The sequence below is a fragment of the Clarias gariepinus genome, chromosome 24 (assembly GCF_024256425.1).
Source record: "Clarias gariepinus isolate MV-2021 ecotype Netherlands chromosome 24, CGAR_prim_01v2, whole genome shotgun sequence".
Lineage (NCBI taxonomy): Eukaryota > Metazoa > Chordata > Actinopteri > Siluriformes > Clariidae > Clarias > Clarias gariepinus.
In genome coordinates, this window is record NC_071123.1 from 17414661 (window position 1) to 17441059 (window position 26399).

At 39.2% G+C, this 26399-nt stretch overlaps 3 protein-coding genes across 4 annotated transcripts; 2 read left to right on the forward strand and 1 right to left on the reverse strand.

Moving 5' to 3' along the window:
• The first annotated feature begins 83 nt into the window (after positions 1 to 83).
• On the forward strand, positions 84 to 9516 carry crfb12 (cytokine receptor family member B12). Of its 2 annotated transcripts, none has more exons than XM_053485763.1 (8): positions 84 to 346; positions 614 to 715; positions 2888 to 3017; positions 3544 to 3716; positions 3903 to 4048; positions 6783 to 6933; positions 7882 to 8003; positions 8129 to 9516. In XM_053485763.1, exons 2-8 carry the CDS (start codon positions 652 to 654, stop codon positions 8678 to 8680), a joined length of 1338 nt encoding a protein of 445 aa, XP_053341738.1. In that variant the 5' UTR covers positions 84 to 346; positions 614 to 651; the 3' UTR covers positions 8681 to 9516. The 2 variants fall into 2 exon arrangements, with proteins under 2 accessions (XP_053341738.1, XP_053341737.1); XM_053485762.1 differs by having other exon boundaries at positions 89 to 346; positions 6780 to 6933.
• bicdl2 (BICD family like cargo adaptor 2) lies at positions 9440 to 22029 on the reverse strand. The gene is made up of 11 exons (XM_053485761.1): positions 21964 to 22029; positions 20989 to 21373; positions 17668 to 17799; positions 17403 to 17486; positions 17062 to 17178; positions 15362 to 15508; positions 14405 to 14551; positions 12869 to 12943; positions 12011 to 12090; positions 11572 to 11686; positions 9440 to 9837 (listed from the first exon to the last, which is right to left on the reverse strand). Exons 2-11 carry the CDS (start codon positions 21253 to 21255, stop codon positions 9631 to 9633), a joined length of 1371 nt encoding a protein of 456 aa, XP_053341736.1. The 5' UTR covers positions 21256 to 21373; positions 21964 to 22029; the 3' UTR covers positions 9440 to 9630.
• A 2255-nt stretch (positions 22030 to 24284) lies between these two features.
• Positions 24285 to 25638, forward strand: mia (MIA SH3 domain containing). Its single transcript, XM_053485980.1, has 4 exons — positions 24285 to 24461; positions 24974 to 25107; positions 25197 to 25307; positions 25416 to 25638. The coding sequence occupies exons 1-4, from the start codon at positions 24332 to 24334 to the stop codon at positions 25437 to 25439; spliced, it is 399 nt and encodes a 132-aa protein (XP_053341955.1). The 5' UTR covers positions 24285 to 24331; the 3' UTR covers positions 25440 to 25638.
• The last annotated feature ends 761 nt before the right edge of the window (positions 25639 to 26399 follow it).

Genomic DNA, 26399 nt, shown 5'->3' on the forward strand with positions numbered 1-26399 from the left:
GCCGTGCGCAAAGCCTGACTGGCGGGATAGTTGCACCTACCTGACAGGAAGTTCTTGTTTTGAAGTTTAAGCAGGATGCCACCAGGTGATCGTGACTCGATTGTTTGTTGCTGCTGTTTACGACTAGATCCTGCCTAACCAGAGGCTGAGGATAAAAAAAAAAAAAAAAAGGAGGGAGTTTGCAGGGAGATGCTTTCATGCCGTCAATGTGTTCGAAGGTAATGGATTACACGGATGTGAGTTAAAGGTAATTTCTCTTGAGTGCACGCTCCGTGTCAAATCAGAATCTCCTCCTGTTCGCTTGTTCTTCACGATGCAAATGAAGTCCTGGAGATCGTTTTCGATGGTAAGTGGAAATTTGCTTGACTCTAGCACTGAAAAAAAAAAAATACAGTATGTTTTTGTGTGTGTGTGTGTGTATTTTTGCGAGTGAGCGGTTGAACCAGAATCGTAGATCGTGTCCCCACCTGCAGAACAGACCAGCCTCAACATGCTGCTCGAAATATGCACGGATATTCTTTCAAAAATTTACACTGACATGTATAGTTGGACGGCAAGCAGGATTTAAGAAGTCGTCTAATTGCGTTTGGTGCATGGTATGTGTGTGTTGCAGAGAAGAAATTGTCCTCAGAGGCTCGATGGAAGCTCGACATGACGGCGCGTGTGGCAGCCTCTCTTTTGGCCCTGCTCCTGAATTATCTAGCATCATCTGAAGGTAATTTGGGAATAAGGGTCGGGAATAACTTGACGGAACTCCGGCGTTAGCTGGACGACTTGTGACTCGTGAAGTACAGAAATAATTAGGCAAATTTGGGAATTTAAAAGGCCGGGATAAAAGAAGGCTGTGAGGTTGCACCGTGTTACAGTATGTGGCCCACAATAGACCTCATTCAGTACGAGGTGAATTGTATATACTGAACTATTGGCTGAAATCAAAGCTGTGTAACATTGGGAACTGTAAACTGTAATTATAGCGCTTCATTGCTCTTACGCTCGATTAACTTCAAATCACTTTGCCAGAAATCTAAACCAGTTCACCAGTAACGAGCCCACCACACTTGAGGGATTCGACCATGTTTGTCAAGTTTATCGTTCACTTCCTCGTTTGGCTCTGACTAAACAATAGTTATAACCTGAAAAAAAAAAAAAATCAAATTCAGCAATGCAGTATTTACAGTCAAAACAGGTTCTGTGTCCAAAACATGGTAGTCTATGTTGGCACTAGGAAGCTGCGTATAAAAAAGCGCTAACGGCACAATCAATTCAGCGACTGTCTTCCGTTTTTTTAAACGAATGTCACATTTGCAGGACGTTTCTAATTACTGCTGACAAAATAGTACCCATGTTAAAACAAAAAAAAAAAACTGTTTATTTTTAACTCGCTTGTTGAAGTTGAAGGGCATTTTCACAATTATTTAAATGTAATTTGATATCAAAAGTGCTCGAGGAATCAAATCTGTAACAACAAAATAAATCGCTTCAGGGAAATAATCTGCTTCTAGGTGTAAACAGAACACTCTGATTTAATCGCAACACCTATTGTTGATTTATTAATATCATTATTATTATTATTATTATTATTATTATATTGTTTGTTTTTTTGTTTGTTTGTTTTTTGGAAGCGGGGGAGATTCAGCCAACTAAAAAACTAATTATCAGAGTAAAACTCTCTGGGAGCCCTTTTATCTTTAGCTATTTCCAGTTTAGTACTGTTCCCAGTACTGTTTCTGATTTTTGTAATTTGGTTGTAAAGACGTTGTAACCTTCTTGATGTAGAGATGACGTTCAAGGTTGTGAAAGCCTCGGGACGGTGATGTTTTTGAAAGTTAAAATGACTTTGATAAAATGACGTCGAGGTCATGTTGAATGAAACACAACCTAAAAAGCAACAAATTTTGAACCTTTACTTTATGTGGATTACATACTGTATGTGCTGTTTAACATCCCATGTGGTCCAACCACATCCACGGTCCCTTACGTTTCTAACAGGGTTTATAATTCTGATTGGAGATCGTTAACGACACAAAACGTTCTACCTCACTTTTAGTGTTGCGATGTTACCTCTCTGATTCATTATGATTGATGAAGATGAAGGTGAATCTTAGCTTCAAAAATACGCTAATGTACAGTGTGAATGTCGCTCAGGACATCGTCTTGGCATTAAGGTTTTGCAACATGCGACATGTGGGCAACCTTCAAAAACAACCCAATATCAACATTGTCCCAACATCAGTAGATTTTTTATTGATACTGAGGGAGATTTCAAACATCCAGTAGCAAAGATATTCAAAATTGAAAACCGTCAATTAAAAATTGTCAAAAAATATTTTTATATGTATGCAGATGACCTACGCTTTTACAGATATGACTAAGAGAGAAACCAAATATAATATATAAAATAGATATAAATGTATGTAAAGACCCAAATTCCCTGCCACTCCCAAATTTTTTAAACGATTTGAAAGCAGCAGATACTGTAGACTATTCAATCGAGTGAGTGCGTTCCTCTGAATGTGTCACGCTGCCCCTTTGATTCATATTTGTCATGTACAGTAATACAGGTTTATTTAGCCCTGAGACTTGATCGTTCTCAGCAGTGCCTTTTAAAGACTTTTCACTCACAACCTAATGTTATTAGTGGGAAACCTCAACCAAGCAGAGCTAACACACATGAAAATATGCAGCAAAACAACACCTGACATCATGTAGAAATAGAGTGAAAAGCATAACCGAGCGATGGTTTCTCATGGTTTCAGGGTTGTGCACGATAATTCATAAGGTAAACGACTCTTCAGCTTAATGACTCGAGTGACAGAACTTGTCAGAGAAAAAAACAGCTCATACTGTGTCGCTATTTCTTGTGTTTTTTTTTTTTTTTATGCGACAGGTGAGCTGTCTCCTCCCCTCAACCTGAGTGTGGAGTTACTGGACTTCAGGGCCTTGGCTCGCTGGCTTCCCGGCCCAGGCAACCCAAAAGGAACCAGATACTCCCTTGAGTTCGTAGAAGTTGCACATTAGTAAGTACAAGTCCTTTTTTAACACCACGCTGTTGTTGATTCTTTCAGGTCTCGATTGATCCTTAGATTTCGTTAATGAGTCATAACTATGACTAACTGGGTGAACATAAATTGAAAAACTATTTTTATCGTTCTCATAATTAATTTAATAACTTGGCTATGTGATCTGTCAATCATTAGAAATTGAATTTTGATTTTCAAACAGTCATTATAGACAACGTATTTAAGCTTTGATGGTTTCCATTCTATTTCTATAGAAATTGTCTGGTGACCATTAGAAAATAAACATTAGCCGTCAGGAGCGAGTCCGAACAATGCATTCTATTAAACTACCGTAAAAAAAAAAACACCTTTAAATGCATGAGAGAGAGCAATGGAAATCTCATCTACAGTTTGTAAAGTGAAGATTTGCCTTTCTTCCTCTATTATTTTAACCCTCGATTGCTCTGTCGTATCTGTTGTAGGTCTTGTTCTTTTAACAGAATGTAAGAAAGTTATGATTAATGCAAAGCAAAAATTTTTGTAGCTCAAGGTCGCCATGGAATCAAACCAAAGACTGCACGAACATCACCTTGAAGCAGTGCTCCCTGCTCCTTAACCAGATGATTCTCAAAAACTATTATATGAGAGTCAGGGCAGAATGGAGAGCAGAGCAGTCGAATTGGACGTCCCTGCAACGTAGCTTCCAACCGTATGAATGTGAGTGTGAACGCACACATAACACAGACATGGTAATACTTAAGTGCTGGTACTTAATAGTGGGATCCCATAAGGACACCATTATCATCACAGTGAAGCATGGTGATGGTAGCAGCGTCGTGTTTTTTATTAGCAACAGGTCAGGGCAGAGGACACGATTCATGGTTGTTCTTTGGTATTTTGCAGCTCTCCTGAGTGCACCAAACTTGAACTTGAATGTTGAAAATCATTCCATCTGGATTTTCCTCAGCCATCCACTCCAGTCGCTGACGGAAGTGCGGATCAGATTCTCTGTTGACCTTTACCATATGCTCTCTAGAAACGCAACAAAGGTAAAAAAACAAACAAAAAAAACATGATCACATGATCACCTTTTTTTTATATATATATATCAGTAATAGATGATATTCCTAGAACACATGCTAGTAAGATATCCAGTACATGCAGCATTACAAGGGACATTTAACTTCCTTTCCTAATTGGTGAACAACTTTCTCAACCTGGGCTTTACTTCACACTTTCATCCAGAAAAGGGTACTGATTGGCTCGCCATTTTATAGGTAGTTCACTTTTGTGTTCAAGTCTACTTTTCCCCCAGTCACTGCTGTGCAGGTGTGTACGTGTTACATCACTTCATTTGTAACTGCAGTGCCAGCCGAAGTGAATGCCCTACTTGTTATTTGCATGAAAGAGAGCAGCATGCAGTGATTCTTTTTTCTTGCGCTCTGAGGTTGCACCTGGTGTTGAAAAAACTCACGAAAGAGCATAAACCGAAACCTTCGACTATCCTCAAACAGAATTTGGAGCGAGACTCCTAAAGAAGACATGGATTCTTCACTACTCCATCAGACTTTCACCTGTTTGGTCTCCTGAAAGCAGCTCTACGAGGATGAAGATTCACTTCTGGCTTGCAGATCAAAGTGTATTGAAAAGCAAGGAGATTATGCCGGAAAATTATGCATTTGTCTTTTCTAATTAAAAAATGAAAATAATTCTACAGCCAGAATTTGAAGAGTGCAAATTATTTTTGACTTACCTGAATTCTTGCAAGCAAACATAACGCAGAAGGCTGGATTTGTCATGAAAGATGGAAGCCTAACCTAACCTCACAGTTCTTCTGTTTTTTCCTGTTATATTTCCAGCAGCCTAAATGCATTACAGAGGGAAGAGCGACTTCATGCATGTCAGAACAAATTTGTTCTGATAACATGCTTTTGGCATATGAACACATCCTATCATATCTGCATCCATGTAAATAGGAAATTTGAAATCCCTAATCAGAATAGTTTAATCAGATTGAAGAAATATCATCAACCTACAGGGGTTGGACAATGAAACTGAAACACTGGCCGGTTAAGTGTTGGAGGTTTCCATAGCTAAATTTGACCAGCCTGGTGGCCAATCTTCATTGATTGCACATTCCATGAAGAGCAGAAGTTTTAATTTTAAGCAGAAGGTTTATTTAGCAAAGTAATAGTACAGTTTTAGGGTCAGGGGTACCTCAGTGGTTAAGGCAATGGACTACGGTTCGGAGGATCCTAGGTTCAAACCCCACAACCACCAAGTTGCCACTGTTGGGCCCTTGAGCAATGCCCTTAACCCTCAACTGCTCAGATGTATAATGAGATAAAAATGTATGTCGCTCTGGATAAGAGCGTCTGCCAAATGCCTAAATGTAAATTGTTGGTGCGTGTCTTGCTGGCGCATCTGCGACCAAAACAGCAAGTCTTTGTGATGTATCAAGAGCCGCGGTATCCAGGGTAATGTCAGCATACCACCAAGAAGGACGAACCACATTCAACAGAAGTAACTGTGGACGCAAAAGGAAGCTGTCTGAAAGGGATGTTCGTGTGCTAACCCGGATTGCATCCAAAAAACATAAAACCAAAGCTGCCCAACTCATTGTAGAATTAAATATGCACCTCAACTCTCCTGTTTACACCAGAACAGGTCAATGTACATGGCTGCGCTGCTATAGCCAAACCTTTGGTCACTCGTGCCAATGCCAAACCTCGGTTTCAATGGTGCCACCAGTGAAAATCTTGGGCTGTGGACAATGTTAAACATGTATAGTTCTCTGATGAGTCCACCTTCACTGTCTTTCCCACATCCGGGAGAGTTACGGTGTGGAGAAGCCCCAAAGAAGCGTACCACCCAGACTGTTGCATGCCCAGGGTGAAGCATGAGGATGGATCAGTGATGGTTTGGGCTGCAATATAATGGCATTCCCTAGGTCCAATACTTGTGCTAGATGGGCGCGTCACTGCCAAGGACTACCAAAGCATTCTGGAAGACCATGTGCCCTCAATGGTTCAAACATTGTATTCTGAAGGTTGTGCCGTGTATCAGGATGACAGACTGGTGACAGAGTGGTTTGATGAACATGAAAGTGAAGTTGAACATCTCCCATGGCCGACACAGTCACAAGATCTAAATATTATTGACCCACTTTGGGGTGTTTTGGAGGAGCGAGTCCGGAAACATTTTCCTCCACCAGCATCACGTAGTGACCTGGCCACTATTCTGTAAGAAGACTGTCTCAAAATCCCTCTGGCCACTGTGCAGGACTTGTATCTGTCATTCCCAAGATAAATTGATGCTGTGTTGGCTGCAAAAAGGAGGCCCTACACCATACTAATGAATTATTGTGGTCTAAAACTAGGCATTTCAGTTCCATTGTTCAATCCCTCTAACCATAGATATTGTTGAGTGTGCTTGAGTCTGATTAGTTCTTTAGTACCCTTGTTCTAAGGTGTCATCATTTCTAGATTAACTAGCTCACGAGCTAGATGTAATTCAAAAGAATTAGCCTTACTCCATTTCTCTTGCAAACATTTTTTACACCACACTTACACAATGCATTACAAAGGTTCCAAGATAATGAGGTCATTATTGAGTGTTTTTAACCTGAGTACATAATAAAGTGTGTATTTCTATAATAATTTTTTAGTTGCACCAGTACATTTAATACAAAGTGGATAGTCAGTGATCAAACCAGTCAGTGAGACTTAACGGAAGAATGATTTTATGAGCAGGATTATGTTTTTTTTTTTTTTATCCTAGAAGCATATTGCACACAATATAACTACAGAGTCTTCCCGATTTCTGCATCTGCCATCTGGGAACTACTGCGTCGATGCTTCTGCCTTCTTTACAGCAAACTCCAGATTCAACAACAACACCACTATGTGTGTTTTACTGCCTCAAGACCATATAGGTAAAACTGTGGCTGTGTAGTCTCTCTCCAAATTGCAAAATTAAATTAATTAAGCATTAGGGGTATTCAGTTTGGTAAGGATGTGATATAGAGGACAGAATTATGCCCTTATGCCCTTGTTCATTTTTATAAGGGGTGTTCAAGTTAAACAAGGACTTTGGATGAAATGAAAACATAAAAGCAGTTTACTTTTATAAAAGACTTCAAGCAAATTGTGGTGATGATACTCTTAAGTTGCAATAAAACCTTTGAACAGTCCAAAGTGTTAAAGATGTCTGCATGTCAGCGAATGGCGATCCCGGCCGAGGTGCTCAGCCTAGGATTGGAGCCCAATCAGATGCCTCGGGTTGACTTGAACACCCTTTGTATATAACCAGCTTACTCAGAGACTTGCACGACAAATAAATCCCAAAAAATGACTTATTTTTTAACATAGTGATTTTTGGGAAGGAGGCATTTTTTGGAAGGAGTCTCCAGTGTAAGATTAAGAGTTAAAGTCGTACAAGCCCCTGAGTAAGTGTTCTACCATTGGAATGTCTCTATAATGAGTGAGTGAGAGAAAGAGAGAGAAAAGAGAAGTAACAAAGCGTTATGTTTTTTTAAGGCTAAAGATTGTTAGGGTTGAAAAATGGTACTATTCAGTGAATAACCAGAACTAACCTGTTTTGCAAACGTTATGCACCATTAGTTATAATTACAAATTAATAGAAAAGTCATCCTGTAATGTTGTGTTACAAGCAAATTGCGGTACTCATGGAAATGAGCGATTCTGGTTGCGTGCTGTTGTTGAACAGGATTACACCAAGTGTTTTTTTTTCCCTAATGCATCTATTAAAAGAATTTAACCTTTAAGCACCTTAAAATCTATCCTCACGGCCATGTTCCAAATAGATAAATGTAGGCTGTACCACTTATCACTGCTTCTCACATAAACTTCTCTCATTCCAGAAGGAAATTTATGGGTGGTAGGTATGGGTGTCCTTCTGCTGGTTTCTATTGGTGCTGTGATTGGATTAATTTTTATATACTGCTACATCAGACCGAAGAGCAACAACATTCCCAGTGTCTTGGTAAGTTTAGTACATTCCTCCTAGAATTATATATATAATTATGACATCTTTAAGAGTAAAAGTTAACTCAGGTATGCATAAATAAAAGATCCCTGACCGTGTGTTCCTTCTTGTGTACCTCACAGCGCATTATAAAAAGAAATGGACAGGTCCTAATACCGATCTCTGAGGAACCCCACAATCTTTCACTTCTGCATATTTACCCAGATGACTGCAAGGCCAAGTATCAGGAAAAGGATGATAACTTATCTCATGGATACCATACAGGAGTCGCGAGAATGATGGTCAGGCGTGAGTCTGTTAAAAAGATCGAGGATGGTCTTCTTTTCCAAGTCGTGGACGTGAAAGATCAGAACAAGCCTTCAGTCGTTAATTTGTATAGCACTGCTGCAAAGATGGAGGAGGCCGATGAATGTTTGTCTCTGTCAGAATGTCATGCTTGTGGCGTGACACCAAGAACCTCATTCCCAGGCTTAAGTCCAACATGTAGTAAAAATGCGGATGTTGAAAATACTTTAGACTCTGAACCTAACGTGTTCGATGAAGAAAACTTCTCTAGCGATTATTTCGAAGAAAGTAACTCATCTGATGGAATGATGTTTAATTTTGAAAGCAACTATGAGCCCAGACCGGACCCATGCTGCATGTTGGAGGCCCAAGCAAGGTTAAAACATTGAACAATGAAGAGTCATTAAAACTTTCACATGGTGCTTTTTTGTGCTAATCTAACAACCCAGCAAAAGTATGTAGCTCTAAATGGAATCGTGGGGTTGTTAAATAGAACGTTTAAACGATGACTACAACAACAATGTTGAAAGCGGAACAGTTTGTACTTCACAATTAAACTGTCACTTTTGTTTATTTTTTAATAGATGATTGACAGCTTTTAATTAAATAATATGCAGAGCTATTGTAGCTCTAGGCGTGTAGTTAATACCTGTGCATATTTCGTTGGTAAGGAAGTGACTCAACACTAATCTATAATGCGGAAGTTTCTTTTAAATTCAGCTACACAGCTTCACAACTGGTCATGACTTTACATTTTTTTATGTCGTATTTTGAAAGTTTTTCCTTCATATGCGAGCGACTTGGAAGTGCAAACTTATGAACCAAAGCTACGGAAGTACCAACTACACCTTTCAGTGCATTTTCAACCTGATAAATGTGGGAAAGTGCGAAAAAGTTGGAGAATGATTTCCAAACATGTTATTATGAAGGAATGTGGACACTTAAAAAAACTAAATGTTTGTAAATCGCCTTTTTTGTTTGTTTGTTTGTTTGATATCATAACCCAGGGTGCTACGAAGTGTCGATTACCTGCTACCTCTTTATGTCTGAAATGTATATGAAATGTATGATCTGTAGACTATGACTAACGACTCAGACATTACATCTTTCAAGGTGTTTATCAACATTTTCATCATAAACTTTAATGTGTCATATATTATACAACAAGAATGGATGTAGACAAAATAAATATGGTGTGAGAAAAAATATCACACTTGTTATTCACTATGTTTAGTCTGCTTTATATTATTTACAGTCCTGGATGGACTGTAAAAGCGCTATATAAATACAATTGAATTGAAAAGTCTTTAGCCTTGTTTTTGTTTTTTTTCCATCATCGTCAACTTTTCTTTAATTCTCCACCAAAGAAAGAAGCAAAGAAATTCTTCTTTCCCTCCTCCCTTGATAAACGGAAAGACTTGCTAATGCGACTGTTTCTTTGCAGAGGCGATGCTGTCTTCTCCATCTCCTTCTCCTTCTCCTTTGCTTTCTCCCTCTCTTGTACCTGTTGCTGCACCTGCTGGCATATCACCAGGCGCATGTCCTCCTGGTGGAGAGAGCAAACCGGAAGATTAAAAAAAAAAAATAAATAAATTATATATATATATATATATAAATATAAACGATAAATAACTCTAAGAATGTCAGCATTTCACAAATAAGTGATGGTATCTCCTTATCTATGGGTGCGACACTGTGCCAGCATGGCGGTATGGAAGAACAAAGAAAAATGAAAAAAGGTGCAGGGCTCATGGTATGCTTTTTAAACAAGAGGAAGCATGTTGTCACGAAGGCTGTTGATCATATCTGGCTGGGTTTATTTTGTTTTTGCATAGTGTTAATGGTTTCATCCATACATTCACACACTGCAGCGCAATTCTGCAATGGCAATTAGCCCAACCTGCATGTCTTTGGACTGTGGGAGGAAACTGGAGTACCCGGAGAAAACCTACCAAGCACAGGGTGAACAGGCAAACTCCATGCACACAGACCCCGAGGCGGGAATCGAACCCTTGACCCTGGAGGTGCAAGGCAACAGTTCTAACCACTAAACCCCCGTGCCATCAGGGCTAATAGTTAGCACATGAAATTGTGGTTCAGACCATTGTAAACACTCCTATGATTTATTTATTCATATTCTATACTCCTCTTTCCTGTACAAGAGCCTAGAGCCTATCTTAGGGGACATAGGGCATAAGGTGGGGTACATCCTAAATAGGGTGTCAATCTATCGCAGGGCACACACACACACACATACTACAGGCAATTTGGGAACACCAGTTTGCCTAATCTGCATGTTGTTGGACTGTGGGAGAAAACCGGAGTACCCGGGGAAACCCACCAAGCACGGGGAGAACATGCAAACATGCAGGAATCGAACCATTGACACTCCAGGCGCCACAGTGCGCCATCTTGCGGTCTACTACTACTAATAATAATATTAAGTAGTATTAAGAAGAAGAAGAAAAATAATACTTATTCAAGTAAATAATGGAAAAACTGGTCTAAAATTGAGTTGCATAAGAAAAAACAAATAAGGGAGGTGCCACCTTGTGGAGTTATTTGGTATCACATTTTGTTTATATTTTAATTGAAATAAATTGGTAAATAAAAAGCTTTAATGAAGAGCAACCGTTTTCTTCCTTATAAACGTTCTGTAAAGATTTGGTCAAATTGTGACACCGCCGTACATGGGTGCGATAGTGATCCCTATATGTTGCAGGCATGTGACACAAAAACATTAAACAATTCCTGATCAGTGCTGATGCATTACAAAATCAGTGAAAAATTAATTTATTTTAAAAATGTTATAGAGTTTGGGGTTAACGCAGGACAAAAATCTTCTGACACCAAATCTGCGAGAGAGTGTCACAAAGAGCAATAATTCTGTTTATGATCATACTGTATGCAGGAGTTAATGTGAACCTTAATGCACAGCCAGTTTAGCTTGGAGTGTCAATAATCTGGTTATAAAACACAAATGGATTACATTCTAAGCATTACTTAGCAATATAGTAACCGGAGTGACAGGTACACAACATACATGTCACATTTTGTTTACCGATATTTCAGCATGGCTTAAAATGTTCATAAGAGTTAAAGAGTTGCACTTCTACTTCTCAAGCTACTGCAGCATTATAACTCATTTAAGAAGAAGAAGATACCAAGATCATCAACACCAATTACACAACTTGGTACGTTATAACATCATACTGTACATTTCCACAAAGCTCCATCTGCTGTCTAAATGTGGTATTGGGAGACAAAAAGTGACACACACCTGCCACGATTCGACTTCCTGTGAGAGCGCCACCTTGTGTCTGATGGTGTTCAGGAGCTGCTGGTTGAGTGTGTCGCGTTCCTGCCGGGCCGACGCCAGCTCTTCCTCCAAAGCACTGCGTTGATGAAATAGTAGCGGTATAAAAACCACAGTCTGGCAACACCCTAAACTACACCTACTGTACATCAGTGCAAACAGTGTTATCTGCACGTCTGTTTCAAAGCCGGCCTACTGTAGCAATGTTGTGCAATGTTTTCGCAATGTGTGAGAATGTTAGAGCACCTGGAAGGAAATTCTAGACATTCCTAAAATCTTTGAAAATAGAAACAGTAGTGATTACAACAACAACGACGAAAAAAAGTCTCATTCTTTTTGTCTTGTTTTTCTGCACTAACCGATCAGAAATTTTCAAAATGACATTTCCACCACAATCTTTTACCTGTATGGTGGTTTGCTGGGATCGCTGAACAGCTTCAGTTCCGCTCTTACTGTCACTAATTCATCCTGGCTGGATTCGAGCTATGGAGAAAAAAATAAATCATTTTCAGACACGAACTGGCCACCACATTGTATGCTAACTGTGATTGAATTAAAAGTTTTGAATATGCATTTTTGGCCCAGCAGCATATAATACATCATATTTGTAAAATAATGGTTTAAACATAAAGCTTCGGGAATAGAACACGTTGATTTGCATCATTTCTACACCAGGATGGAAGTAATACCCAAGTTAAAGTGCTAGTTAGTCAAAACCTTAACGGAAAGTGGAAGCATCCAGCCAAAAATAAAATACTCCAAAAGACACATATGACCATAACCATAGTACATTAATATAAGAGGCCATTATTAACGTTTCTCGAGATCTATTTTGCGGCTTAAAAGGACTTTAGTATCGTATTTTAAAGTAAGTAAGCCTGAGAAATCAATTGAACGAAACAATAGAGGTGACACAAACTCGACCATGGAGAAAGTTGATAATATACTTTACATCCATCTTGGAATGATACAATAAAACACCCTGGAGTCACTAACGTTGGGGACATCAATAGCTCAGATTCCCTTGAGTAAAGACTTGTTTTTTTCCTCTCTTTTTTTAGATATTCCAACCAAATAATTAACTGAAGGCCACCATGTCCTGCAAGTAGAGGATGTTCCACAACATAACATGTCATGGCCTTAAATGACCAAGCAAAGTACACTAGTGGCAGTTAATTAGATGCACATGGAGGTTACAGGTTAGTTGTTGCTCACTGAATTGCAATAAAAAAAATATTTAAAAAAAATTAAGTGAACCAACCTCTTTCTTTAGCCTTTCTATTTCTTCCTCCTTCTCCTGCAGGACAGAAGAATGGGCTAGGATGCTTTCTTTGGCCTGTTGAACCAACAGATAGTCAATAAGTAAATGGTTCCAACTTTTTAGACATTTGAAGCACTGAAATAAAAATGAAACATTTCACATTTTGCAAGAGCACCCAAGGCAGATATCATATATGGGTATATACAGCTCGGCTCAGTTGAGGAACCCATCAGTCACCATCACTGAGACTATACACATTATAGACTATAGTTCTTGTTCTTTAGGCTGCTTCCATGGAAGGGTCGCCCCATCACACCATTCAGCTCACATACCAGGTTTTCCGCCTGGTGCTCTTCATGACACAACATCCCAAAGCAAAGGAATGGGATATTCTTCAATGCCAAGTCAGTCACCTGACCATACGTTTTACTTCCTGAGGATGTGATCGATGGCAGAAAGACCCACAAACAAGCAGCAGCTGAAACCAGCTACAGTAAAGAACTGGCAAGACATCTCAAGGGACAAATAAAACGTAGCATTTGTTCATGTCTGTAGGTTCCAGACTTCAGGGAGTCGTCAACTGCAAAAGATTTTTGCAATCTCTATGTTTATGCATATAATCTCTAATTATGCTGGTTTGTACCATTATGAGTCACCAAAACATATGAAACTGGCCGTTATTACTGAATAATTAATACCACAATTTTGTCAAGCCTCTTAAATTAAAGCTGAAAGTCTTGACTACCCGAGTGTTTTTCTGCAGTCATCCACTTTAGTTGTCGTCTGTGGTCTTTGGCCGTTGCCGAGTTTGCCAGTCAATTTTATTTTTAAGTATGTTCTAAACCATCTTCCGGATGGGTTTATTTAAGCAGTTGCATGGACAGGTATTTGTTGTCCCTAGTATACGTGTGTGTTTTAAAATGGCTATAATTCCTGAATGGTTAAAACTCTTTCTTTTGTCATTAAAATCCATTAAATTAAAGCTGAATGTCTTGAGCATTTCATTACATTCAAATGTGGTGGGTTACAGAGGCCAAATGCATTCACCCACCCCACAAAAAATGAAATGAAACAAAAATACATCTTCAATGTCTGAAACATAAAAGTAAAAAAAAAGAAGAAAAAAAAAAAAAAAAAAAAAAGACACAAGCAGTGAGATGACCAACATCCTTTTGTATATGCTCGTTTTCGTTGCACTTTCGTGATCTATAAACACCACATATTGCTGACACTCCCATACTCCCTAGTAAAGAATAAATTACCCAACATCAAACCAAATATAACTAATTTGTATTGACACACAAATAGTGCTTCATTAATAATGCCTTCTGCTGTTAGTCTTCCTTAGATCACTGTGCTCCAAGTATGAAAGGCGTCTCTCCAGTGTTTTGCAATATTCAAGAAAAGCATATTTATATTTCTTTCTCTGTAACAAGCTGCACAATCTACAAGTGATAAAAACTGTTCCATTCGTACACTTTTGTTTTTTCCTCACTCGTCATGTAACAGGATTATAAAACTGCAGTGCTACTGTACCTGAGACTGTTGCAGTTCATTCTGGAGGGACAGAGGGAAACATGTCATCTCCTCGAGACTGGCCTCTTCTCCGAATGCCTGGACCTTCTGCTGGAGGCTCCGGTTCATGGTGCGCAACTGGAACCCCTCACTCTGGTGCTGCTCCAGCTGTGGAAAAGCCACAGACAGAGCAATTTCATCAACAATACTTAACCTCTATTTTACCTGGATTTTTTTCCCCCAAAATTTATATGCAGTGATGAACGAAGGCATTAAAAAAATGGTGTATACTGCCAAGTACGAGGGGTATCAAAATTTTTCGAGACTAGTTTTGTAACACACCAGCAGATGGCAGCACAAGGCTGCACGCACAGCCACAGGGAGCAAAGACCTTCATAAGTCAGTGTACCAAAATACATTGTCTTGTGTACATCAGGACCTGGTACTATCCTGCCCACGTCTGCTATTTCATAACGGGCAGCAAGTTAGAACAAAGAACAAACGTGAAATCCTGCGTGAAACTGGGCAAATCTGTCACAGAGATGTTTGAAATGATTTAGGAGGTTTATGGCGATTCTGCGAACATCACTAGAAGACGCCGAAAGATCTGGAAGACCTTCAACAAGCTTAACACGTGGGAAAATGTCAAAACCATTCGGCAACTTTTGTATGATAATCGTACGAGAACAATCGACAACATTGCTGTCATCGTCGGTGTGTCATACAGAACCACACCCACCCTACTCGTCAGATTTATCATCTAAGGACTTCGCTTTCTTCCCAAAGATGAAGATCGAACCCAAATCGGCTCAAAAGTTTCTCTGAGGCAGATGTCAATAAATATAAATGACCAACTGCCTCATAAACGTTGGAGTGGCACTAACAGTAGTAGCCGTCTGTAAAGAGGTTAACAATTCCACAGCATTTTATCAGGACTTTTCTAACCAATACCCACTGATCCTGCACTTCTCTCCTCACCTCGCTCTCCTTTTCCTCCAGGCTGGTCTGTAGTTCAAGGAGTCTTGCACGCAGTCCATCCCTCTCCATCCTAATCCGCTCGTTGTCCTGATCAGCTGATTTCAGCCGCTTTTCCATGTTGGAGCATCGCTCTTTCAGGAGTCGATTCTGTTCAGTAAAAAGACAATCGCTGTGTGACATCTAATGCAGCAAGGAACTAGTTTGTTATAGAATTTCTTTGGCATTAAAAGTGGGGATTAAAAAAACATGCGTGTGTGAAGTGAGCTGGCGTTTATTTATTTATTTATTAATGAATTTATTTTAATGGGTTTCACACAGCAAGGCTAAATACAGGAACTGAAAACAAGAGTAAATCAAAAAAACACACCAAAAACAAGTTTCGTGTTTCAAAATACATTTTTTTTCCTTTTTTAATTTTTCTATTATGTTTCTGTAACTGCACGTGTTTTTGGTTTTCTTGGTGTGTTTCAGTGTTTGTGGTTGTGTTTTTGATTTCACAGTCATGCTTCTGGTTTTATTGTCCATTTTTTTTTTTTTTTTTTACAATAACCTCATAATGCATTCAGCATTCATATTAATGTAAATATCTCCCGGTTCTTGGGGCTCTGACTGATGAGATTTGCAAATTTCCTGATGCTTTTTGTTGTTTGCTTATGCTGTTGTGTTTTTCGTTTTGTTGGAATTTTAGAATTTGCTTTTGTGTTGCTGAACTTACTGTTGTGGTTTTTTATTCATGGTTCATGCTTTTAGTTTTTACTGTATGTACATGATTTAAAATTAGTTTTTTTAATTTGATGATGTGATTTTTAGATTTGTGTTCATGTTTTTTCAATTTGAATGCGTGTCTGCTTTTGTCAACACTTTTCATAATTAGCTTTTTAGTTGCTGAACTTGCCATTGGGTTTTGTTTTCCTCATTCATGGTTCTCACTTTGTTTTCTGAACATGTTTTTGAATTTGCTGTTGTGCTTTTAGTTTTCCTTTTTTTTAATGAGTTTTTTTTTTTAGCTTAGTGCTCATGTTTTTTAATAAGGTCTTGTTTTTTTTAGTTTTGTGCTTATCTCTCTCTCATCTTCTATACGGCTTTATCCTGTATTCAGGGTCGCGGGACCTGGGTCGAGGGTGCCTGGACAGGGTGCCAATCCATCGCAGGGCACACACACACACACATCCACACATTTATTCACACACTATGGGCAATTAGCCTAACCTGCATATCTTTGGACTGTGGGAGGAACCCGGAGAACCCGAAGGAAACCCACCAAGCACGGGAAAAACATGCAAACTCCATGCACACAGAGACAGGAATCAAGCCTGGCCGGGAATCGAACCCAGACCCTGCAGGTGCAAGGCGACAGTGCTAACCACTACGCCAGCATGCCACCGTTTTTTTGTTTTGTGGTCATGTTTTTGAATTTGAAGTGATTTTAGGTTCGTGGTCATGTTTTCTGTTGTGTCTTTAGTTTTGTTGACACTTTTTAGAAAAATTTTCTGATGCAGGTGTTGCTATTCTGTTTTTCATGTTGCAGTCATTTAAATTTTAACTCATCACCCATGATTCTTGCTTTTGCTGTTGTGTTTTTAGTTTTTAGTCAGTGAGAATTCATGCATTCAGTGTAATAAATTGATTCATTTTGTTTGTAAAAATGCATGTAGATTAGACTCCATGTCAGGGACATGTCCTACGCCTGTGTAACGTACCTCTGCTTGCAGACTGTCCAAGCGAGCGGAGCTTATTGACCTGCTGAAACTTGTGTCCTCCATTTCCTCTCTTAGTGAGCGCAGCTCAAGGCGCAGAGTGTGCTCCAACGTCACTGCCTGGGAGTGAGAGATAGACAGATAACAAGACTGTGACTCTCAGATCTTTAGAAAGGGGATTGAAAAACTGGCTTTCGTGCATTCTGGTTTCTGTTAACATGATTCGTCAATCAGTGACTGAAGAGGAAGGTGTATTGTGTGGACATGCAAATGCATCCACCAGCTGTGTATTATTTTTAGACCATCACTGTCTACAAACCCTTTCGAGATTTCTGATTGCTCACCTCGGCCAACTGCTCAACAAGCTTTTGATTGTGATTGGACAGCTGGGTGAGCTGCTCATTTTCTTCTCGCCGTCGGTCTCGACCCTGTGTAAGCATTACAAGGGAAAAGTGTTAAATAATATTTTACACACAGTATTACCAAAACAAAGATGCTTAATGTTAGTTAACCTAATTTTTTTTTTAAGTACCTTGACATGCCCCTAAAACACAGTAAAAAAAAGCACTTAATGGAATGGTTATTGTAAAACCATACTGTTATGCTTACCTGGTTATGATGCTGATCGAACTGTTGTCGTAGTGAAGTGATATCAGCCTGCAGCTCTGCCTCCCGCTGCCCTGCCTCTAGTTCGTGCACCTCCAGCCGTCTCTGTAGAGTGTGCTTCTCCTGCTGCAATGCCTGAAAGCATAAAAATTAACATGCTTATCTTTCCTGACAATTAGACCATTTGCACATAACTTTGCATCATAGTCCTGGAGACATAATATTTCATTCCATTAGGGTAAATTTTACTCAACTTGCAAATACAGTGGAACAATTATTGGCACTTCTTGTAAATATTGGTTTAAAAGGGTTGGGGAACTTTATAATTTCCAGTGGTGACAATAATTGCAGCACATGTTTTTGTTTACTTGTTTTTAAATATTATTATTAATGAGGGATTTGTTTAGTTTAGTTGGATTTTTCACATTTTGTCAGAGTGAGATCAAGCTACTTTAGCAAAAGATGTTTTGTTCTTCCCTAACCATGTTCCCTAACCTTTACAAGTGGGTGGAGGAAAAGGGAGTATTTATAGTATCTGGCAGAACGGTGGCGTAGTAGTTAGCACTGTCGCCTTGCACCTGCTGTGTCCGGGTGAGATTCTCGCCTGTGGTCTGGAGGGCCGAAGACTATCACGTGTTTCCTTCGAACCACGTGACGCCAGCCGACTGCATCTTTTTAAATTGCTCACTCACGCACCGTTGGGGGCGTTGTAACGCACTTTGAGGACAGCGCCATCTGCTCCTTCCGCTTGCGCAAGCTCACAGACAGATTGGCTGTAGAGCCATGATTAATGTGGGAGCACCAAGTACCTCTCATCCCTCCCCTGTGAGAGAGCTTGGCCAATCAGCTCTCTCTGGACCTCCAACTGTGAGAGGTTACAGCATCACCTGGGAATCGAAGTCGCGATCTCCGGTTAATGGGGCCAGAACTTGCACACAATCAGGCCTCTGAGTGGCGCAGTGGTAATGTTAACTGGAAGTTCTACAGGGTTTCTGCAGGTTTCATAATGTCAAATTTAAGACTTTTTAAGACCTTTTTAAGACCAATATAAATTAAATTTAAGACCTATATCACAGCATCAAAAACACAAAAGAAAATGCAGAATTGCAGAATCACATACATTTATCTTTCCCGCACCTAAATGATTTAGCGATGTCGGAGTCCGGAAACATTGTCTGAAACAAAATTACAGATTTCCTCATTCGCACTATAGGACTGGTGTCTAGTCACGACGTGGGGGACCCAGGGCACTTCTGCTCTTAGTGTTGGCTCTGATCCAAAAGCGACACATAGGTCGCTTACGGGGGTCGCGGAGCTGCAGTGTGGGCCTTGTCTAACGTTAGGCAGCGTGGAGCCACCAGATACTTGGCAGAATTGGCTGATGGCTGTCGTTTGCTGGAGACCCTTCACAGCAGTCAGATGTTTCTCACTTTTTGCATGAGACACTAGGGCTCGTACACCTAACGTTCCCAGTTTAATTGTTTTCTTGCATAATAAACAGTATGCTTCAAATGCATTGTTAGCAACTGGCCTTAACCAATCCTTATATTAATTTTTTTCAAGCCAAGTATCGCTAAACCTGCACTTCCCCATAGTTAAAACATAAACTCGGTTTTACGTCTGTGGGAACATACAATCCGAGAGAGACTCACGCCAATAACAGAAAGCTGAATTGCATGTTGGTCTCATTTGTAGTCGTAATACAGCTAATTATATTTGGACTAGTGAAACAAAAAACTACAACACCACCAAGCAACAACAAAAACAGAAATAGAACTAAAATGAGCTTTACATGGACATCGGAAAAATAAGACCTGTGAAAAAATATTTAAGACCTAGAACAGCGAATTTAAGCCTTTTTAAGGCCTAAAAATTCGTTTTTTAAATTTTAGACTTTTTAAGACTCCGCGGAAACCCTGTTCTACGAGGACTGTAAATATGTGAATAAATACATTGGTCATCATTAGCCTCCAAGGTCTCTAGTTGGACTACAGAGGATTCTAGATGGATGGATGACAGCATGTATATGGACAATGTGTGGACAGATAATATGCAAGCGGGTGTATTTGTATTGCGATTCCCATGAGAAATAATGTCAAAGCCACCCCAAAATATTACTGTTTATTATTATTATTATTATTATGATAATAAAAAATAAAAAAGATGGAATTGAAAATAAAATAACTTTTGAGCGCATGCCAAAGGCAACATTGGTATTGGGGTGACTTTTTTAAAACAGCTTTCATTTACTGAAAAAAAATTATAAAATTGGTAAACTCGCTTCGCTTGGCTTTCAACTGATGCAAACAAGTTTTAAACAGCTCCTGGGCAAACATGCAACTAAGCCAATATTTAGTTTTTTTTTCTGTTCGTTCGTTTGTATGTCGAAAATACTTTTTATGCGGATACAAATTTTCAGCCAAATTTAAATTCTTAAAATAAAAATTTGTAAGGGAGGACATTCGCTTGCTGAGGTTCCACTGTATTTGTGATTAAATTACATGAATTTTGAGGTTCAGGCTCTTCTTAATTACTTGACACTACATAATTATAAAAATGACTAGCTGCAGCTTCTACATTTCAGGTTAGCTAGGCCTTGGCTAATACATAATAAAAAAAAAACTTCCACAAAATCCACAACTATGCTTATTAGAATGTGATATTATTTAAGCTTCCTAACATGAAACAAGGCAATAAAAGAGTCAAATATAAGTTAGAGTCTGACTAGCTAGCTAGCTTGCTAGATTCTTAGCCATTGCTGTGACAAGATAACAAGAGTTAAATGGGCTAATATTGTGCTGAAGGCTTGTAAACCACTCCTTTCTTTTATACACAAAAGGTGTAGTCTAAAACACCTACAATAACATTGTATTATTCATGTCTTGCTCACTGTAGCAAAATAAGTGCTTTAAAACTAAATATGCAGCGTCACTATGAAGTGACTAAATCCAGTTTAGTCATGTTATTGTTCACTGGGCATGAAGGGAGGTTGTAAGCAGGTGTACCCATTATCATGTATAAAAATCTCAACTTTTTTACCCTCAGGTATGACTAAACATTTTTACAATTCACAGTATTTCCGCTCTCTAACACCTTACTGTAACTGTATACCACTAGCAAAGATCAGGTTGCTAATCAAACACACTAACTAGCAAGGACTCCTTGTCAGCCGAAAGCACTGCCACTTTGGAAAACCCAATTTTTTTAAAACTGGGCACACTTGAACCAGGAGCTCTGAATCAATGTTTTCGCAGTTTTGCACAGCAGCACTCATGAGTGCTATCATAATTGTGAGTGTATGAATGAATGAACCATCTCCCTTACTTCTACATCTCTTCTCAGCTGTTCCAGCTGTGCTTCCAGCTCCTCGTTCCTCTCTAGAAGAGCCTGCCCCACCTCAGCTGCCAGGATGAGATCCTTCTCCAGCATGGTCGAGCTGCTCTCATGGTCTGTGTGGGATCCCAGCAGGCTGTTTGTTCTGACCCCTTGGCCCATGATGCGATGCCGGGAAATAGGAGTGGATGATGAGAAGGGAAAGAACGAATCTTCCAGACTGGGCGAAGTTACACTTTCCTTTCTTGTTGAGAGCATTTTGGTGGATTTCAAGCTGGGCTGCTTCTTCTTCTTAAGTTTGGTCAGGACAACATCTTCAGCTGTCAGTGAAGCATGAGGGCTTCATTGTGGATTTGGTACATGGCAGGTCAAAACCCTGAAAAGAAATCAACCGAACAACAATGATCTTAATTCTCAAACATACAAATCATTCGGGTTCAGTGCTTTAATACTTAGCTTTAGGTTTCATTCTGTGACCCAAAATACCTGAGGGAAAAAAAATCCCCAGAGTCTGTCTATTGTCTTAACTGCTTTTGTAAAGCGAATAAAATAACAAAAGCTGTAGTGTTTCCTACACATTCCACAAGGCATTCGAGTCTGCCAGACTGGTTTTGTGTTTCTGACAGTATCCATGCCTTTTCACAGCTGGTGCGACTCTTAAAGAAGCCTAACAATCATTACACAGCTGACCATCCAAACGAACCTTTTTACCTATTAATTAAGGAAACTGACTTTTGTAGATCAAAACCTCTAGGCTTATTTCCTGTATCCTGATATTTCCCAGATGAAATCCTTCTTTTACGACTGTTACAATATCAGCCTTGATGTTCATACCACAGCAACAAAATAGTCTTTGAATAATCAAATTTCAAATGTCACAAGGTAAGAAGTAAAAACATGTTGTACTGCTTTCAAATAACAATATTAATAAACCTAACCCTAGTTTTTCTGTTTATGATTTCTTACCTGGCAAGTTCCTGCTTTGCTGCTGTCGTATATAGCTCAAGGGAGGCACTGGTGGTTTCCTTGGAGTCAAAGTTCGGCAGTTAACACCCAAGCTCCACCCTCTGTTCATGTTCTCGTCAGGTGGGAGGGTTTGAAACTGGTCATGCAAAACAGTTGGGGAGGTGCTCCACACAGGTGATGCAGCATTGCAACAGCCTCTTTCAGGTAAGCATGTTCTGGGTGTTGAAATCACCCAGCTATAAAAAAGAACCAGTTGGTTCACACCCACAAATCCTTTTCACAATATTTGTCAACATTTACACATATTTGCTTTGCGTTCCTTTATCAGGAACACCACTACAACTGTCATCCAGTCATGTTACAGCAGTGCACTGTAAGACAAAATAAGCAGATAAAGCTTAAAGAGCTTCAGGTAATGTTCAGAATGGAGGGAAGAGGTCTTAGATCTTAGTCGAGATGGGTGTTGGCACCAGACAGGCTGGTTTAAGTAGTTTCTGGATTTCCTGGAGTTTTTACAAAACAACAACCTCTAACATTCATATAAGATGGTGATGAAATGTAATTCCATTGAATCAAATGTTGATTGGAAGCTTTTAAAGGCCTGAACCTTAAACAACCCATGAACCTGGAAACTAACAAATCAGCTGTGTTTAAACAAAAATATCACCAAACTACAGTATACAGTACAGTTAGTATAAACTAACACAATTTGAGTCCCACCTTCATTCGCTAGGTTTCTAACCAATGATAGACAAACCAGAATTCTTATAAACAATCATAATGGAGAAGGCAGATTTTTTACAAAAGCTTCCTAATAAAAGCATGCTCACAGTTTTGTATTTTTATTTTCATTATTTTAATAATCATAATCATCATCATTATTTATAAATCACCTAATTAATTATGTCTAAATGTGATTTACTAATTCACAAATATTCTGCCCAAATGAGCTAAAAACGCTAATGCCTTTATGCTCAAGTTTTTTGTCCAATCACAGACGAGACAGAATTCTTCAACCAATAAAAATGCATACATTGAGATCATGAAAAACTTATGCCTTTCCTGATAGTCACACGATAGCATCAACAATGGTGCGACTATTGACATCTTTCCCATCTATCCATCCATCTAGGAACCTCTGTAGTCTAACCAGAGACCGTGAAGGCCAATTGTGACCAATGTATTTATATCCATTTGTACAATCGTGGTAGGACCTCCGGTCAACATTCACACCCTCATTCACACACCACAGCCAATTTGGAACCCAGAGAACCTGTAGGAAACCCACCAAGCATGGGGAAAAAATGCAAACTCCATGCACCATGCCACCAATTTAATGGAAACATAATACTAAACATTGCTGCCATAATTTCAATTAAATTCAATTCAGTTTAGGGCCTAGATAACACCTGTTGATGTGTGTATACATTTTTGGGTATCTCTGACTAGATCCGAATATACTCTCACTCGTCACACCCATTTCGTCTATGTATTGTTTCTCCTTTTATCTGTCTTCTGTATTTATTTTCTTCTATTTCCTTGTAGTAAAATGTGTCCTATTTATGGCATTAGGCAGATTCCCGTATCCAGAGCAGCTTATATTTATCTCGTTTTATACAACCGAGTAGCCTGGTAGCAGCTTAATAGTAGCGAGATGTGAACTCATAACCTCCCAAAAAAAAAGACTAATGGTTTAAGCACTTAGCTACCACAATTAATATAGACTTACAGTATATATACTGTACATATATGATTGGGATAAACTACAAGATCATCTTGAATGTTCTGCTTCTTAGTTATAATGAATTCTATGCATTTTAGTTTCTCAATGTTGCCATTGAGACTGCGTTAGGAATTCGGTCTGTTTATTTTCTGTCCTGGAAGGTGAGTAGTTTGAGTCTTGGCCTAACATGCAGACTGCCTGGATGTAGGAGCTAGGAGACTTTGAACAGTGGTGCGAGTGTGTGGAGTATCAGTACACAAGCAGGAGCCTGTGGGACTCCCCCCTCGCCAAGTCCTCTCCTCAGTTATGGAAAATGAATACTTATTTTAATTTTAATACTTCTGCTCCAAAAGAAAGACTTGGATAAAATTTTGTATCCTTGGTACTATATGATGATGTGCTGGATTTAGGATGTTCCAAAAATATTAATTTTTAGTGATAGTAAGAACAAGCCTTGGCTATGGCTTTTTCTATGCCACCAGGCAAATATTTCTTTTCCCGGGAGCACATTTAGCCATCATTCCACCCTGTATTTGTTTTCAGTAGCTGGTGGGAAGGGGTGTGGAGGCAAGGCTTTAACTGGATTTCTTTCACTGCCCATAGCTCTGCACCTCACACTCATAGTAGACTCCAACGATATTAACCATGAAGAGATGTTACACTCTCTGGGCACTGGTCGTGGTGCTATGTGGATTGCTGCCGGTACACACAGAGGCTGGACGACAGATGCCAAAACTCTCGGACAAGAAACTATGCGCTGATGCAGAATGCAGCCGTGAGTATTAATTTTAAATTTGATGCCAAAAGCGTGAAAACATTTTTTGCATCGGTATACTGCAATGTTGCATGATCATTAGAGGTAGATTTACTAAATGTCACCAATCATACTAAATAAATGCAGACAACAAAATCCAGTATTTTGTCTGTTGCAGAAATCTATTGAGTTATTAAGGGGGAAAAAAATAAGCTCTATAATCAAGATGTAATCTTTAGTGGTAGCCAAGATTTATTTTGTAATGAATAAATCTTTAATCGAAAAAAGGAATTGTGTATTTTATCTAACCCTGAACTTAAATGTAGAGTTTCCTACATGTCTTCCATAACTTGGTGAAAATATTGAATGAGTAAAATCACTATGACTCTTTTTAAGGAGCTAACAAAAGAGATTCGTTCATACCACATAGGTATTGCAAATTACATACATCACAGATTATGCGATATAAACATATTCAACAATGGTGGACCTTTCCATTAATAGTCTAACATAGAACAAATTTTTTCCTCCAGATCCCATTCTTATTGCCAGAGCCATCCAGGATTATTATCCACAAGACTGTCGTTTCATTCCCATCCACCAAGGCCAACTCGTCTACGTCTACGCCATGCTGAAAGACCAGGGCAACCTCTTTTGGTCTGGAAGTGTAAGTTTTAGGAATGCTACAGGACTTCCTTCATACAGGACTTCCTCCATATGAATAACCAAATAACTGTATGTACGTATATGTATCAGGTCCAGGGATCGTACTATAGTGAGCAGGAGGCTCGGCTTGGCCATTTCCCCAGCAGCGTAGTCGAAGAAACCCATGCTTTAATGCCGGCCGAGGTCGAGGTCAAAACCAATGTGTGTAATCAATATCAAAGTACTGCTTGTGTGTTTTCAAATAATTTTTACATTGAAATGATGTGAATATTTATATGCAAACTGTTTCCTTGTTTATTTGTTTACTAGAAATGGGACTTCTACTGTGCTTGAGATGCTGACGCCTTCCATGGAGACATTATTTTCTTGCACTTTACAGTACAAGCTAGCATGCATTTACAAATTAGCACGCAATATTTTTCTAACACATTGGTGTATGAAGAAGTTTCATTCAAAAACATTCTAGAATAATTTAGAAAAAACAAGTTTTAATTACAAGTAGCCACACACTGTTTAAATTGTTTAGTGTTAAATAAACGCCAGCTGCTACTACCAACTTCCAGGTTGTTTTTTGTGTCACATGATGATCATCATGTCACGATCATCAGCGGCAGCAATAGCAGCAACAACCATGACACCAACCATCACCACCAATGGGTGGTGATGGAATGAATAATGAACCAACACCACCAAATCATCCAGGGACAAAGGATGAGTTTTAAATGATGTTGTTTTAAAATATTGCACACTATTTTATCTGTAAAAGCAGTTCCAGTGTGCCCCCTATGTAATTGCAACAACATAATTCTACATCTTTATTTTGATTAAATATTACATTACTTTATAATAAGTCCTAGTCATGTGACAGCCTTCGTAAACATTAATGGGAAATTTGCATATAAAATGCACTATAATGCAGTTTATATATATAAGGCTATATATATTTGGTCCGTCCAAGTCCATTCGACACCGCGCAACGGATACTTCCCACCCTGGAGATATATTCATTGTTTCTGTGGCAGTTACTTAAGAGGACAGGTTGCCAGTTTGGCACCCGATTGTCACTCACACACTACGGGACATTTGGGAACGGCAATTAGCGTAACATGTATGCCTTTGGACTGTGGGAGGAAACCGGAGAACCCAAAAAGAAACCCACAAAGCACGAACTCGATGCACACAGACCTGAGGTGGGAGTCGAACCTGGACCATGGAGGTGTAAGGTCACAGTGCTACCACTAAGCCCCTCCATGCAGTGTTATCTATATATATAGATTAACATATTTATTTACA